Source organism: Clytia hemisphaerica, unplaced genomic scaffold, assembly GCF_902728285.1.
Source record: "Clytia hemisphaerica strain Z4C2 unplaced genomic scaffold, Clytia hemisphaerica genome assembly, whole genome shotgun sequence".
In the NCBI taxonomy this organism is placed as follows: Eukaryota; Metazoa; Cnidaria; class Hydrozoa; order Leptothecata; family Clytiidae; genus Clytia; species Clytia hemisphaerica.
In genome coordinates, this window is record NW_027103917.1 from 3,409,837 (window position 1) to 3,423,359 (window position 13,523).

At 34.3% G+C, this 13,523-nt stretch overlaps 2 protein-coding genes across 2 annotated transcripts in view; both read right to left on the bottom strand.

Moving 5' to 3' along the window:
* Positions 1-13,523, bottom strand: part of LOC136809494 (prolyl 3-hydroxylase OGFOD1-like) — a 629,446-nt gene that overhangs the window by 440,702 nt on the left and 175,221 nt on the right. The gene's annotated exons all lie outside the window — the stretch shown is intronic.
* On the bottom strand, positions 546-10,748 carry LOC136809481 (serine/threonine-protein phosphatase 2A regulatory subunit B'' subunit beta-like). Its single transcript, XM_067066019.1, has 12 exons — positions 10,166-10,748; positions 9,780-9,883; positions 9,228-9,330; positions 7,262-7,336; positions 5,369-5,455; positions 5,081-5,119; positions 4,257-4,374; positions 3,876-4,011; positions 3,367-3,511; positions 2,997-3,146; positions 2,423-2,526; positions 546-1,783 (listed from the first exon to the last, which is right to left on the bottom strand). Exons 1-12 carry the CDS (start codon positions 10,658-10,660, stop codon positions 1,663-1,665), a joined length of 1,677 nt encoding a protein of 558 aa, XP_066922120.1. The 5' UTR covers positions 10,661-10,748; the 3' UTR covers positions 546-1,662.

The following is a 13,523-nucleotide window of genomic DNA, read 5'->3' on the forward strand; positions in this document are numbered from 1 at the left end:
TAGCCAAAAATCGAAAATGGCTTAAAAACGCTGACGTCATCATTTTTCAGGAGATTTTGAAAATTTTACTTCTAGAGAATTACGATATATTTGTTCTGTCAAAATTTCATATTGATATCATTAATAGTTTATGAGTTATCTAAATTTTAAGTTTCGTGACGTAATGTTACGTAATGTTTATGACGTCATAATACAGGTTTTTGGGCTATAACTTCTTATAGCCTCAGGTTAAATTTTTCTAACACCCATCAAGTTGATCTACATCATATGGCGCTTCTTTCCAGCTATGTTTGAAAATTTGAAAGTGAGTGGAACTGGTTCACTTTTACCTTGGACATGCCGTAACTCACTTGAGATGTAAATCTCACATTTATCGTTTCGTAACCGTTTATATCGGACCTGTGTACAGACTAGTAAATGGAGGGCTCGTTGTGTTCATTGTCTGTAAAGACGTCGATGCGGTTGCGATAGGATCTACTTTATATATAGAAGTCACATTGTCGAAAAGGATGATTGGGAACAAAAATTGTCATCGTTAAAGAAAGTATGAACAAAATATAAAAATCTTTCGAAATATTTTCAAATTTACAAAGTATTTTGTTATTACATTTTACAAGAACTTTCATATCTATACTGTTGAGTCTAATTTGTTGTAACGCAGAGTGTCTGGTAAAAGGTCTGGTTCATTTAAAGTTCATAAATATAAGCTTGTGAGGTGCTTGATTCGACCAACCAACCAGACACGCTGCAAGTATCATAAAGAAATTATTAACAAATCTAATTTTTCAAATATCTAGGAAAAATACAGATATTGAAATATCCTCATAAAATATGACCTTTAAAACAAGGCGCATTAAAAGAATCATTATACAGAATGCTTATAGCAACACGGAACTTAGTAATAAAGTTCGAGTTATAAACGTCGGTAATTGTATTACACATATGTTACAGCATAACACAATTGTACTACAAACACGCTGTATAAGGGTTGAGAAGTAAGGAATTGTTTGTTTATTCGTTCAAGAGCATCCTATCAAGAAAAATATAGTGTAAAGCAGTAAAATGTGACCAGTCTTTTGACACCTACGCATCAAAATATGTGGAGAGGCTCTTGAAAAGAAATCCAAACCGTAAAATTGTTTATATGTCCTTTTATAGTCAAAGAAGACTGAATGGTACTATTTTGGTCCTTCAAAAGGATGGCTTTAGTCCAATAAGGTCGGAATATCTAGGTAGCGTATGTCTTGAAGTCTTGCATCGTGCGTCTTTCTTAGAGACATATTTTGAGCCATTAAGTAAAAGCGGATGTGAAGTCAGCCAATGGAAATCAGTTAGTATTAGAGTCCAGCTCTTCGAGTGTTTGCTGGAAACACTACAAACCAAAACAAACGCATCCAATAAAAATCATCATTGCAGTGTCCGTAAAAATCTTTGGAGACAAAATAGCACTTGAAATTCTTTTGACGTTGTCACCTCTGGCACGATAATTCGACAGTCAAATTAACTGCATCCTTGCAACTGATCTTGTAGGTGCAATGATAAATCTTGTTAATCTTGTTGTTAATCTCAAGGAGATTGCATCTTCGATCTTTCTTCTGTAGCCTTCGCCCAGGTCTTAATTTTTCTCACCCGACCAAATCTCATTTCTGTCTTTAGTGGTGATCAACTGACAGCATTGAGCGCAGACCAACCGTTGGAAAGAGAAGGGTCGAGTGAAGAATGTTTAGCAAGTGATTCTTCGTACGTTAACATTTCTTCATCATCAAAATCATCTTCGTAATCACTGTGAAAAGAAGCAGAAAAGAAAGATTATATCACTGTAATTGCACATGCTAGCTGGGCGTCAACGCCATCTTCGAACGCCCAGAACGCCAAATAATGTTAGAAAATGGTGGAAAACTTTAAACTTTGATAAGGAAAAGTTTCTTAGACATAAAAAAAACAAGTTTAATCTGGGTCAAACTTTATTTAAAACACAAAGTTGTCAAACCTCAAAAGAAAGATCAAGTTAAAATACTGGCTTTTTTATTCCCATGATTTTTAGATGATCAAGTTTTTCACCAAAAAAAGTTTGTTGAAAGACATGTCAAGCCTTTCTTGGCTTAGTAAAGGTCAAGGTTGTATCACTGTAGAAACTGAGACTCGATTTTTTCGGATTTGACATGTCACATGTGACAAATAGAGGGTGTGTCTTTTAATTTGAGATTTAAGTAGTAGGTCATGGGGTCATGTTTGAGACAATCATCTATATGAAAAAATCCCTTGGGAGCTGCTTGTTACAATACCGTGAGTATCAAAAGGTTGAGAGTAACAAAGTCACAGAAAACATAGTTTGAAATTATAGTTTGGCAAAAACTATGTGGAACGTCTATGTGGAATGATGGTATCTTTTGACAGGAAAAGCTTTACGAGAAGAACTTACATTTCTTGGTTGATTTGAGATGCTCCTTCTTCGGCGACGAGCAATTCATATTCTTCTCCTACGTATCTTTCCCATGCGCTCACTTCCGGTTCTCCGTTCTCGTTCTAAAAGAAAGGGAATTTAATTCAAAGGGTAAAATAATGCGCAGACAGTTTTAAAATTATCCCAAATGATAGTCGAAACTCCTCCATTATTCAAACAGATCTTCTTACTCTTTGAGCCATGTTCAAGTCATAGAAGACACTGCATTCATGATATGCACCATTGCAATGTCTTCCACGGATCTAACAGCTGATTGGTAGAAAGTGACGTATTGACTGATTTTACGTCACTTACAACCAATCAGCTGTTGGGTCCGTGATGTAATGTCAGAAGACACATCATGAAAAAGAATTTGTATGTGTGTCTGAGGAAGAAATTGTTGAAACAGGTGAAATTTTTACGTTCTTTCTTTTCCTCATGTTTAGCAAAAGGTTTCATCCTCTTTTCCTCAAGCTTTAAAAAGTGACAGTATCAGCCAGACAACTTCTAATTACGTAACATCGGCGAATAAATTCTACTACAGTACACTTACTCTAGAAGCTTGAAAAGGATCTTTTTGTTCATGTTCAAGCCATTTCTCCAGGTTGAAAAATGTATCAAAGAAAACAGGCGCTAGTTTACACTTCTTTAAATCTCTCAACGTCACTTGGTAAGGATGTGAAGGTTTCACTAAATCCAACATCTGTAAAAAGCAGGAGAAAACTGGTTGAATTTAAATTCTTGATGGTCAGAGATTTTACTCATTTGACAAGTTCGTAAAACTTTGAAGCTTGGTTTCAAACCTTGTGAATTAATAAATAGGTGACAAAATTTCCTTCGTTGGTCCGACTTTTGTAACAAAGATATAATCTAAACTCAAGTCGATCTCAAAACAAAAAATTTCATAAACGACAAACACCTACCTGACATAAGCAGTCTTGGAATGAGAGAGTTTCCATGCCAAGTTCGATCATCTTTTGCAGTTGATCTTCGTAGAAATATTGTAGTTCGTACATACTGATCACACCGTCACCGTCCATGTCCATGCAACGAAACCAGTACTCCATTCTGATTGGAGGAAGGAATGTTTAAAAAAATGATATTAAAATAACCGGAGAGCCTTTTTGCTTGCCACCTATATATTTTTACTTTGAAGTTTATTCATGTCATCTTTCCCATAGCTTCTTATTTCTCTAGATACTGACTGACTGAGGAATACCAGCATTGAGTTTAAGCCCCGAAGGGCTAGAGTAGAAACTTTTTGATGGGAAATTAAGCTACTTAATCCAGAACGCCAGCGCGTGGTTTTTCCACAAACAACGCCGGATTGAAAGTAAAATAAAAATGCATAAAATTTGCTAAAACATACAGCGAGAGAATCAAAATTAATGAGCTACTTTTACGGAGAAGATAGAACAGCAGTGTTGCTTACCCAGTTGGTGAGGCTTTATCAACTTCGGATAAGATGAACCAAATAAAATCTACGTATAACATTTTGCCTTCTTTCAAACTTTGATCTCTGGTTACACAGCCAGAGAATAATCGATCGATCATTCGTAATGAAACCGCTAAGAATTGAAAGAAAGAAAATTACACATTAAAAAATGGATAAAAAAATCAAGCAATTTCTGGAAAATGTATAAAGATTTAGAGCAGATAGCAGAAGAGGGAGAAAATTTGAATTAAAAATAGGGGAAAATTACTACGAAAAAGACTATATTTCCCCAAAAATCGCAAAAAAATTACAGGCTAAAATGGGAAACCAAAAAGTAAAACACAGCGGGGGTTTCCATGGAAAGTAGATTGTCCGTACCTCCATTGGAGTATCTGGACAAATCATCTTTACTGATAACCATATCATGGTCGGTGTCCAATTCCCAGAATTTGCAATAGATGACGTAAAAATGTTCGTACGAGAAGAAATCCACAACCTGTTTGAGAGAAAGGAAATTGGGTTAGTTCTCCCATATGTAAGATACTCGTGTTCTAAATCCCATCACCTTATTTGTAATTGACGAAAACGAAGTAGCGGTTTTTTCAGTTTTTTCCCCCCTGTGGAAGGTCGGATTACGGGGATCAAATTCGTTACAATTAGGTGCCTAAGATACAAGGGTAGGGATATTGAATATCCAAAATTACCGAGGTGACCTCATTAGACACCCTTGAGAAAACTTTCATTAGTTTTACTATGTAAAACTCATCACTGAGACAGCTCAATTTTAGGTGGATGTTTTTTTAAGTAAGGTTTAATCAAAAGCCAAAGGAAACCAAATTTGGTTTTCAGCACGTGATCAGGCAGCACTCATGCTGAAAACATTTGCCTGTCTTTTTGCATTGAAAGCAAAACAAAGAAGTTAGGAAGCCATAAATCACATTAAATCTACTTGAAATAATCTACTTTTTTCCATAAATCTATTTTATCAAGATTGCTGATCCCGATTAATTAAAATAATTAATCTATGTAATTAATTTATGACCGCAGCAACTGCATACGACCTCGTTAATCCTATTGACGTAGGTTGTTTGCTTAATGGGGCCATGTCACTTGGCATGATGCCAGAAATTTCTACAATTTGATTATCTTTCAGGAAAAGGAAACAAACGAAGTGAAGAGAAGTGAAGAGAAGTTTCTCTTACTTGGTTGATATCTTCTTCCTCTTCTAAAGTTTTCAAAACCTGAAATTTGAAGAAAACGAAAACATGTCAATGCCCAAATGACGTCATGTGATTAGATATCAAAGAGACACCTTTTACTTCAATTTTAATGTTAAGTTTTTCTTAAAGTCCTAGCAAATCTGTACATCGAATGAAGAAATCAAATCGAATGAAGAAATCAAATTAAATTTATCAATTAGAGTAAATCAATAATATCAAGAAACTGAATCGATAAACACACACTGCATCGTAATAGTTAAGGAAACATACCGTTAAGAAATTACTCCGCCTTAGTTCGGTTAAGGAGAGTTTTCCGTTCCAAGATCGGTTGATTGTGTAGAATATCCTAGCCACAACCTGTAACAAAAAGGAGATCGTTTGTTTAATATGAGTCTACTGATAGATACCTTAGACGTTCTCTTATACGACGTTCTAATTTTTGATACAATCCATTATCGATACAAAGCCACCGTCAACAAGAGACTCTCATAAACGGCACTCTATGATTCGATACGCTTCCTCATTCGATGAAAATCGAAATTGAGAGCGTCAACTGAAGGTTATAAAGAAAAATAGGCTTGCAGAAAAACGTCATATATCACCTGTCAAAAGGAAATTCGTTTGATAAAGTACATTGAAAATCAAGTCAGAAGACTTTTATGGAGAAGTCCAAATTACTGAATGACAGTACGGGTTTCACAGGATGGGGAAACGTAGCCTAGATATCTAAGCCAGTTTTCAGTCACTTGCTATAAAATATGAAAGTTAAGTTGTGACTGAAATACTGTTATTCAGCGCTAACTTAAATTTCACGGATATAAAAAAATCATTAAAGCACCAAAAAAGATATACATCTTTATACAGTATATCGCGCGCTGTAATATCTGGCTTGATTAATCAGGCTAGGGGAAACGAGGAAAAACTGATAGAATTCTGACAGAGAAGGGTCACCAAGAGCTAAAAGTCGCATCCGAAAAAATCATGCAAAAATATAAAACTGTTATGATATCAGGAAGTTTTCGTTCAAAACACTTAACGGTAACGGTTTCCTTCATTGAAAACAGGGAAATCAGGTACAAGCTCATCAATTTCCTATTAGCAGATCAGAAAGATTAAAAGACGGAAATAACCCGGTTATAGTTTCAAATCTTTTCGGCGGGTATATGGCTTTATTTTGAGTGCATAAAATAATTGTATTCGATAAATTAAGCTTAAGAAAAAGGTTTTTTCTTAACCACGCTTCAGCAAAACTTCACGGTTAAGAAAATTAAGGAGAATTTAAAAGTTTCATCTGAATTAGATTTAGGGAAAACACTGAAAGCGAATTAACACAAGCAGGTAGTAGGAATTATCTCAAGAAAATTACCATTTAAGGTAAAAAGCACCAACATTTTGAAGGGAATCGGCTTTTTTATGATCAAAACAGGAGATTTAAATACTAAATATCCTTCATTTTTTGAATGTATAAAAGCCATGCGTGGGAGGATTTGAGCATGTTTATCCTGCTAAGATTTGTTGAGATGAATGGCATACTACTAAAAGCTAAAGAATTTAAAGAGCGATAACCAAAAGTCAATTGATTACCAAGGCATCTCGTTTGAGGACGTGTAAATAAACAAGAGAAATATAATGCGATTGTTTGCCAATGGATGGCTTCCTACCACGAAAATAATTTCTTTACAAATGGCATTCCATTACATGGACCGAAGAAATCTTAAGATCTCTCGGCCTATAATTGCAAATCAGGATTCATGCGACTTAATTGTTTATACAGACTGAGAGGCACTGAATGAAATTCATTTTTAATAGTAGGCATACTCAAGCACGCGGCATCATTAATGGATTATCAAGACACTTCATTAAAAGGGGCGTTCGATCAGAGAGCTTATCGAAATACATGTTTTTACATAAGAACAAACTATACCAGAACATAAGCTTTCGATGGTCAAAATATTAAGAACAGGTTAAGAACATTTTTGCAGAGTCATAATTTCTTAGAAAAAATGCCCAAAGAATGCTCACAAAATGGTGAAAAATGAATATTTTAAGATCATTATTATAGGCTTAAAACTCAAAAAGTTAATAACACCCGAAGGCTTCAAAAGTTTCGGATGTTCTTATAAAAAAACCCCGTGTATTTAAGACATCTATTCTTTATCTTACCGTAATGATGTAGCGTGAGTGAAATTCAGGGGCGTCTAGTAAGAACTTCAAACCAGGGTGCGTGTTGATAATGTCCTACAAATTTGAAAAGAAATAAAAGTCATCTCAAATGTAATTTTTAAGTCAAGGACCGAAACGGGATTTGACACTTTTTAAATTTTTTTCATGCGCCCGAGTTGACCACAAATATGTTAATTTACGAGCAAAATAAGTCCAAAGGGCAACTATGCTTATCTTTCACATCAACGAGTTTAGCAACTGCCTAATATTACGTATGATGTAAATAGATAAAGAAAAGGGTGTTTTGTAACCCGAACAAATATCGATACCACTTTGTAAGAGATCGGACTAAAAACCACAGCTTTTTTTCTCGTTCTAATTTCGGTTAATTGGTTTAAATATAGAGAAGAACTATTTTAAGGGTTATCGATGTATTGTGGATTCAAGGTGTTTTACGCTTAAATAAAGGCAGAGGAAGCAATGTAATAATGTGATAATTACATATAGAGGGCTCTTCATAAAATGTTCCATCAGACCATGAACATATAAACGACTGGACATCTATCTTTTATTGTCTCTTTGAAGCGAGCTTCGTTGCCGCCTGTATTTCAAAACTGCTATAAAAAACCCGACAATATTCCGTCGTAATTTTATTTCTTTGAATTGTTTAGGTAAAATGATTGATAGAGCTTGAACATTACTCCTAATGCACAAAAAAATTATTTCCAAATTTTTTCACGGGTTTGCAATATATTTTATCAACATTTTCAACTCTGAAATGCAGAATTTCAACTGCGTGTATACTTTTGAATCCCTTTTGTCACTCCAATAATTTTTTTTATGATTTGAAAAAAATAGCTTGCCAAAGTTGAGAGCCTGTGTCATAAGAATATCGAAATTAGAATGTGACACTCTCTAAAATTATTAGACACTTTTAAGTCAAAATTTGGAAATATTAGTCGGAGTTTTGACAAGCTGACGATGATTTTGCCTCTGTTATCTTTGTTATGATACAGATGAAAGACTTGAGAAAAGTAGAACAACAAAGACTTTTGTCGAAATTTTGACGTTGTTAGCAATGTATTCCCAAGAGGTATACCATCAGAATTTATTGTTTCATTTGATGATTTTAACGAGGCGGCAACGAAGCTAGCAGTGTTATCTTCAAAAATACAAAGGAGATGGATGTCCAGTCGTTTATATGTTCATGATCAGACGAAAAGTACTAGAATATAGGACTCGAGTGTAAAACCTTAACCTCTAGCTTGATTTTAAGAGGAGATACCGGAGAGAGACAAAAAGAGAATATTTAGGGCACAAAACACAAAATAAAATGCCAAAGTTATAAGTAAAAACCGCAGTGGTTTTCAAATCATCTATCTTTAGATTTGGGGGGATTGGGTTTCAATGATGTATACAACTTTCAACGTCATCCTGTTACTGTTTATATAGGGTGGTAAAATACCAAAGTCATGACGAGATTTGGAAAGGTAAATAGATATACAAAAATAACAGGGCCGTACCCTCCCTTTATGTAGGGCTGTTTTGAGAACTCAACAAAGGTTCAACAAAGCTTTCGAGGTTGCAAAAGCTTATTTTCAATGTTGATTTTAGTACATATCACGTCATGATTTTATGAAAGCATAACTTTCGTCTTTCGTCAAAACTTTATCAAAAATGACATAGTGTTAAAAATTTCGATAAAAAGATTATGAGCTGATTCGTAATTGATCGTTAAACAAACCAAAATATCAAAAGATTATAGTTTGACTAACACTAACGCTAAAATCGATGACTCGTCTAGAACGTCTAGAGTGTAGTTCATAATGTCTGTGTTTTTGAAAATGAAATATAAATTAAGGCAGGGGCATTTTAAACAAATCATTGTGCGAAATTTTGATTTACTGCAGAAATTTGAAAAAAAATATTTCCTATTCCTTAAAATGACAAATGAAAAGCATTTTACCTGTAGTAAGCCTTCGAAATCGTCATACGTGAGATGTTTTTGTGAATCTTTGGATAGTAAGTGGAAGAAACGAGATGCTTCGTCGTGGTATTTCGTGTTGACACTACATGGAAACAAGGCGAGGAAATTGACAGTAACGATAAGACAAAAGGAAAATCTTGAAGCCTACCATGAAGCACTAGCAAATTTGTTGTTTTTGAATTGCTGTGTTGAAGTTAAAGACTTGCTATATTTAGCATTGTTGAAATTTAAAAATAAAGTACCATAAAATTCTTTCTGTTACTCAATACACACCTACACTACGCTAAATTGAGTATAATTAATTTTGCATCATTATGTGGAAATGCCTACCGGCCTAATTAGCGAGAATTAAGAAGCACTTTAAGACTTCTATTTTTAGTCACTATTAACAACAAATTAGTCAAAGAGAATGAAAGATAACGTCGTTGTGACGTTAATCGACAAAATAAACAGTTTTCGGATATTACTAAAGCAAGGCCAGGCAATAATAGAGCCAAATAAAAATAATCAAAAAGAAATTAAAGTACATACTGTTTCCAAGTTGCGATGAATTTCTTACAAGTAATTGTATTGCTTTTGTTGCCACCGCACGCTAAGAAGTATGGGTATTTCCAGTACAGCGGTGCCCCGCAGATCTAAAATAAGAAAGAAGTCGAATCTTAAAAATACTTGGGTAAAACTATTTGAAAAGTTGATATCCCTCAGATGATCTCATTGCTTCATTAAGTTGACTCTCTCTAAGTTGACTCTCTCTAAGTTGACTCTCTCTAAGTTGACTCTCTCTAAATCGACTCTCAAGAAAAAGACCATTTTTTGAACTAAAGAAACATTCAAATTAAAGGGAAGTTACTACTTTCCAGCTGAAGAAACTGAATTTTTAGCCCGTTCTTCAGCATTGACACAGCAAATTTTCGAACCTTCATAAGTTGTGGAAAGTCGTCCATTGTGGCCGTTTGATTTTTCAGTCGATCAAAATACGTCGTTATGCTATTCACAGTATTTCCCTCATTTTCTAACGTTCTTGGTTCTCCGAACGGAAAATAAAAAGGTTTCAATTTTTCCGCACATCCGGGGTAAAGGGCCGGTTTCTGTTCTTCTTGCGTACGCCTACGCGGATTTTTACGTGATCCTTTTCGTGATAAGTCGGAGCCGGTACGCCGTCTAGGACTACGTGGTGTAGTGGGACTACCCGGTGGTATGGGCGGAGAACTGGGGCGGGATATGAGCGTCGTTTGTCCGCCATGGGGCGATGGAGTTAGAAATGGTGTTGAGATGGGGACGATTTCATCGTGTGTTCCAAGGATGTTTGAAAGTTCTTTCCGTAAATTTTGTTGTGTTTCAACCTCGCTGAACCAGTGAAGAAATAATTCATCAACTTTCTCTTTTAACAATGGTATCATTGTGGGACCCATTTTAAATTTGTTTTTATTTTCAATTATCGAGTTTTATGTTTTTCAATTTTTATTTATTTCACTAAAACGAGAAAAAAGAAAATATTTATTGCTGTCCAGATGGCAAAACGTCTTCTACCAATAAACCACACTAGAAGCAACAAACGATCAATTGTATGAAAAAAATCGTCGCTTTCATTTCTTTCACAGTATTATGTGTTTTAACTTCTGCCAGCAACCACCACATCACAGTATCAAACATAAGTTATTTTGTCCATTCGTTCACAATTAAATATCAAATAAATTGGTACACTCACTCACACCTCGCTGACAACAATAACTATATACCAAAAATTTTAAATCATCCGCAAATTTTAAAACATACGATTTCTCAATCCCTTAAATCGTTATCTAAACAAACGAGGATCAAAACGATGAATTCATGAAGTCATTTGTACATAGAGATACCACATTGATAACAAACAAAGATTTAATTGTATGAATACAACATTTTGATTGCTGCCCAAGACACGATAAATAAATTAAGATCAGTAAAATCAATGATAAGCCCATGACTACAGTATTTTTTTTTATAAACTACCTTCGGACTATTTTCAATACTTAATTATCAATGGGTCATACCAACATGCCCTATGTAAGGAAAACGAAGACGTTGAAATTTTCGCTATTATTAAACTTAAGTAGAGGATAATATCGATAAACTGTTCTCTGGATGATTCAATGATCTAAGTTTATTCTTCTCGCAATAAAAGCACAGTTTATAAAGTATGTAAGAAGACTTGGTGATTATTACGATATTGTGATAAAATCTTGAATCATAGTACAAAAAAGAACAGCCCATATAGGCATCACCACAGTATCAGACCGCAGTAAATACCATCAAAATGTTCAAAACAATTAAAGTCTTGAGCAAAGACAAAATACTCTCTGAACAAAAATAAAATGTCAATGCCTCTGTGAGCACTTTGACGTAAGCCGTGTTATATCCTTTAAAAACACACATAAGTTTAGATTAACCTTTCCCCTGCCTTGAAAATCATGCTTTTGTTTTGAAAAACAACATTGAAGAAAAGCACACGAAACATAGCGGTGAATATACTATGAAAGTGTGTGACGGTATTTCGTATAAAAATGACGTCACTTGTTGCCCAGTGTAACCTATAGTAGTTCATTGAAGAAAAACAAAAATATTTTTCAATCAAGCATACGTGATGCTCCTTTTCGAATGCAATTCAAATACTGAAATATATTGAAAAAAGGAGGAAGCATTTTATATGAACTATTTTTAAGAAGAATTTTTTTATAAATTTAAAACGACAAGAAATGGTGTACCGGTGATAAACCTATCTATAAAATGCCTGCTCAACTATAACAGGATTAAAAACTCGACATGGAGTGATTTGTCATTGAGTTAGTACTTCCTAATGTGTTAATCCAACTTGCACGAGTTAGAATTAAACGGAGAAGAAAAACTAAGCATGAAGAAAAACTAAGCGTGAATAAAAATGGTAGCACACATCCTGATAAAAGATGTGATATGAAAAATATCCGTACCTCTGTTTAACTCTCGGGTAAACACAAGTAGAAAACGAGAGCTGTATGAAAATCGGAAACTACAGACGAATCTTACCTGTTTATTTTGCAAAGTAAAAACAAAATCATTTTGTTGTAACTTGATTTCAGCTTCCCAGTTCAACTTCTTTAAAAACAGTATTTTCTGGGAAATACTCGTTCAAATTAATTAGATTTAAAGTCTTGGAACATTAGAGACTAATCACAAAAACATTTACCTCTTTATCCCACTATCAATCCGATGTCAAAGTATGGAGTGGGACAAGATTTAAAGTTCCTCCTTTCCACGTCAACAGCACAAAAGAAACAACGAACTATATTGACCATAGCTCACGTTTCGTGACAAAAAGAATGTTAATCGTCCTCAAAAGTATCAAATTTTTCAGAAATATTTTGTTACAGGCGCTAAAAATAACAGTATATTAAATATGGCGTCGAAAGATAAAGTAGATGATCAGATTTTTCAACGAGACGAGCGTAGACAAGAAAGAAATCACTTTCGTTGGACAATTGTGTAAGAATTGAGTATCGAATTATGTTCAGACGAAAAGTTGAATAACCTGAATTCTTCAGGGAATGATTTACGATCATGTCGTTTTCTTTTTCATTGAAATTTGGTCAAAATATCGCAAATGTTTGGCATTCAAGTAAAAAGTAATAAAAACGTCGAAATTTACGCTGATCTCAGACTGTCTAAACTAAAAATATAAAAGCAAAATAACTTAAGGTTGTCATACCCGTAAATGTCTTAACGTTAAAATGAAACTTTTACACAAAACAGATTCATATTAGTGATAGTTTCCTCTTGGCCTGACTTTAATATCCACGAAAAGAACATAAAAATCAGGTAAAAAAAAGGAAAAAGTGCGTTTCAATTGCAACCATTCTTCCTAAGCTTCAATTATCTGTCCCATCTGTTACTTTTCCGATAACCCCACAGATATTTCAAATTAAGAAATAGATGAAGCTACTCACATTGTTTGCTTTAGCAGAGAAAAAAAGAAGAAAGAGGCTTCATCTAGTGTTTTGAATAAGATATCTGTGGTTTAGCTCAACATTACGAGAAGAAACCCAAAAGAAAAGGAGAAAACCTTCCTTTTCATTCACAGCAACGCAAGGAAGATGAAAAGTCGCCATTAGAAAAAAAGATATTGTAAACTAGATGAAAATCATGTTGCTTCATTGTAACCATGTTTCATTTCAGAATTTTGATTCATTTTTTTCCGGCTTTTGAAGATTTGCCGTAAAAAATATGAAAGGTTGTTTACTGGGTAATATAGCATAGTCATAT

Coding starts and splice junctions, on each gene's coding strand:
- LOC136809481 (XM_067066019.1), bottom strand. CDS start 10,660: ATGGGTCCCACAATGATACCATTGTTAAAAGAGAAAGTTGATGAATTA. Junction 9,884..10,165: donor ACTTTCCACAACTTATGAAG/GTTCGAAAATTT, acceptor TTCTTATTTTAG/ATCTGCGGGGCACCGCTGTA. Junction 5,456..7,261: donor ACTCACGCTACATCATTACG/GTAAGATAAAGA, acceptor TTTTTGTTACAG/GTTGTGGCTAGGATATTCTA.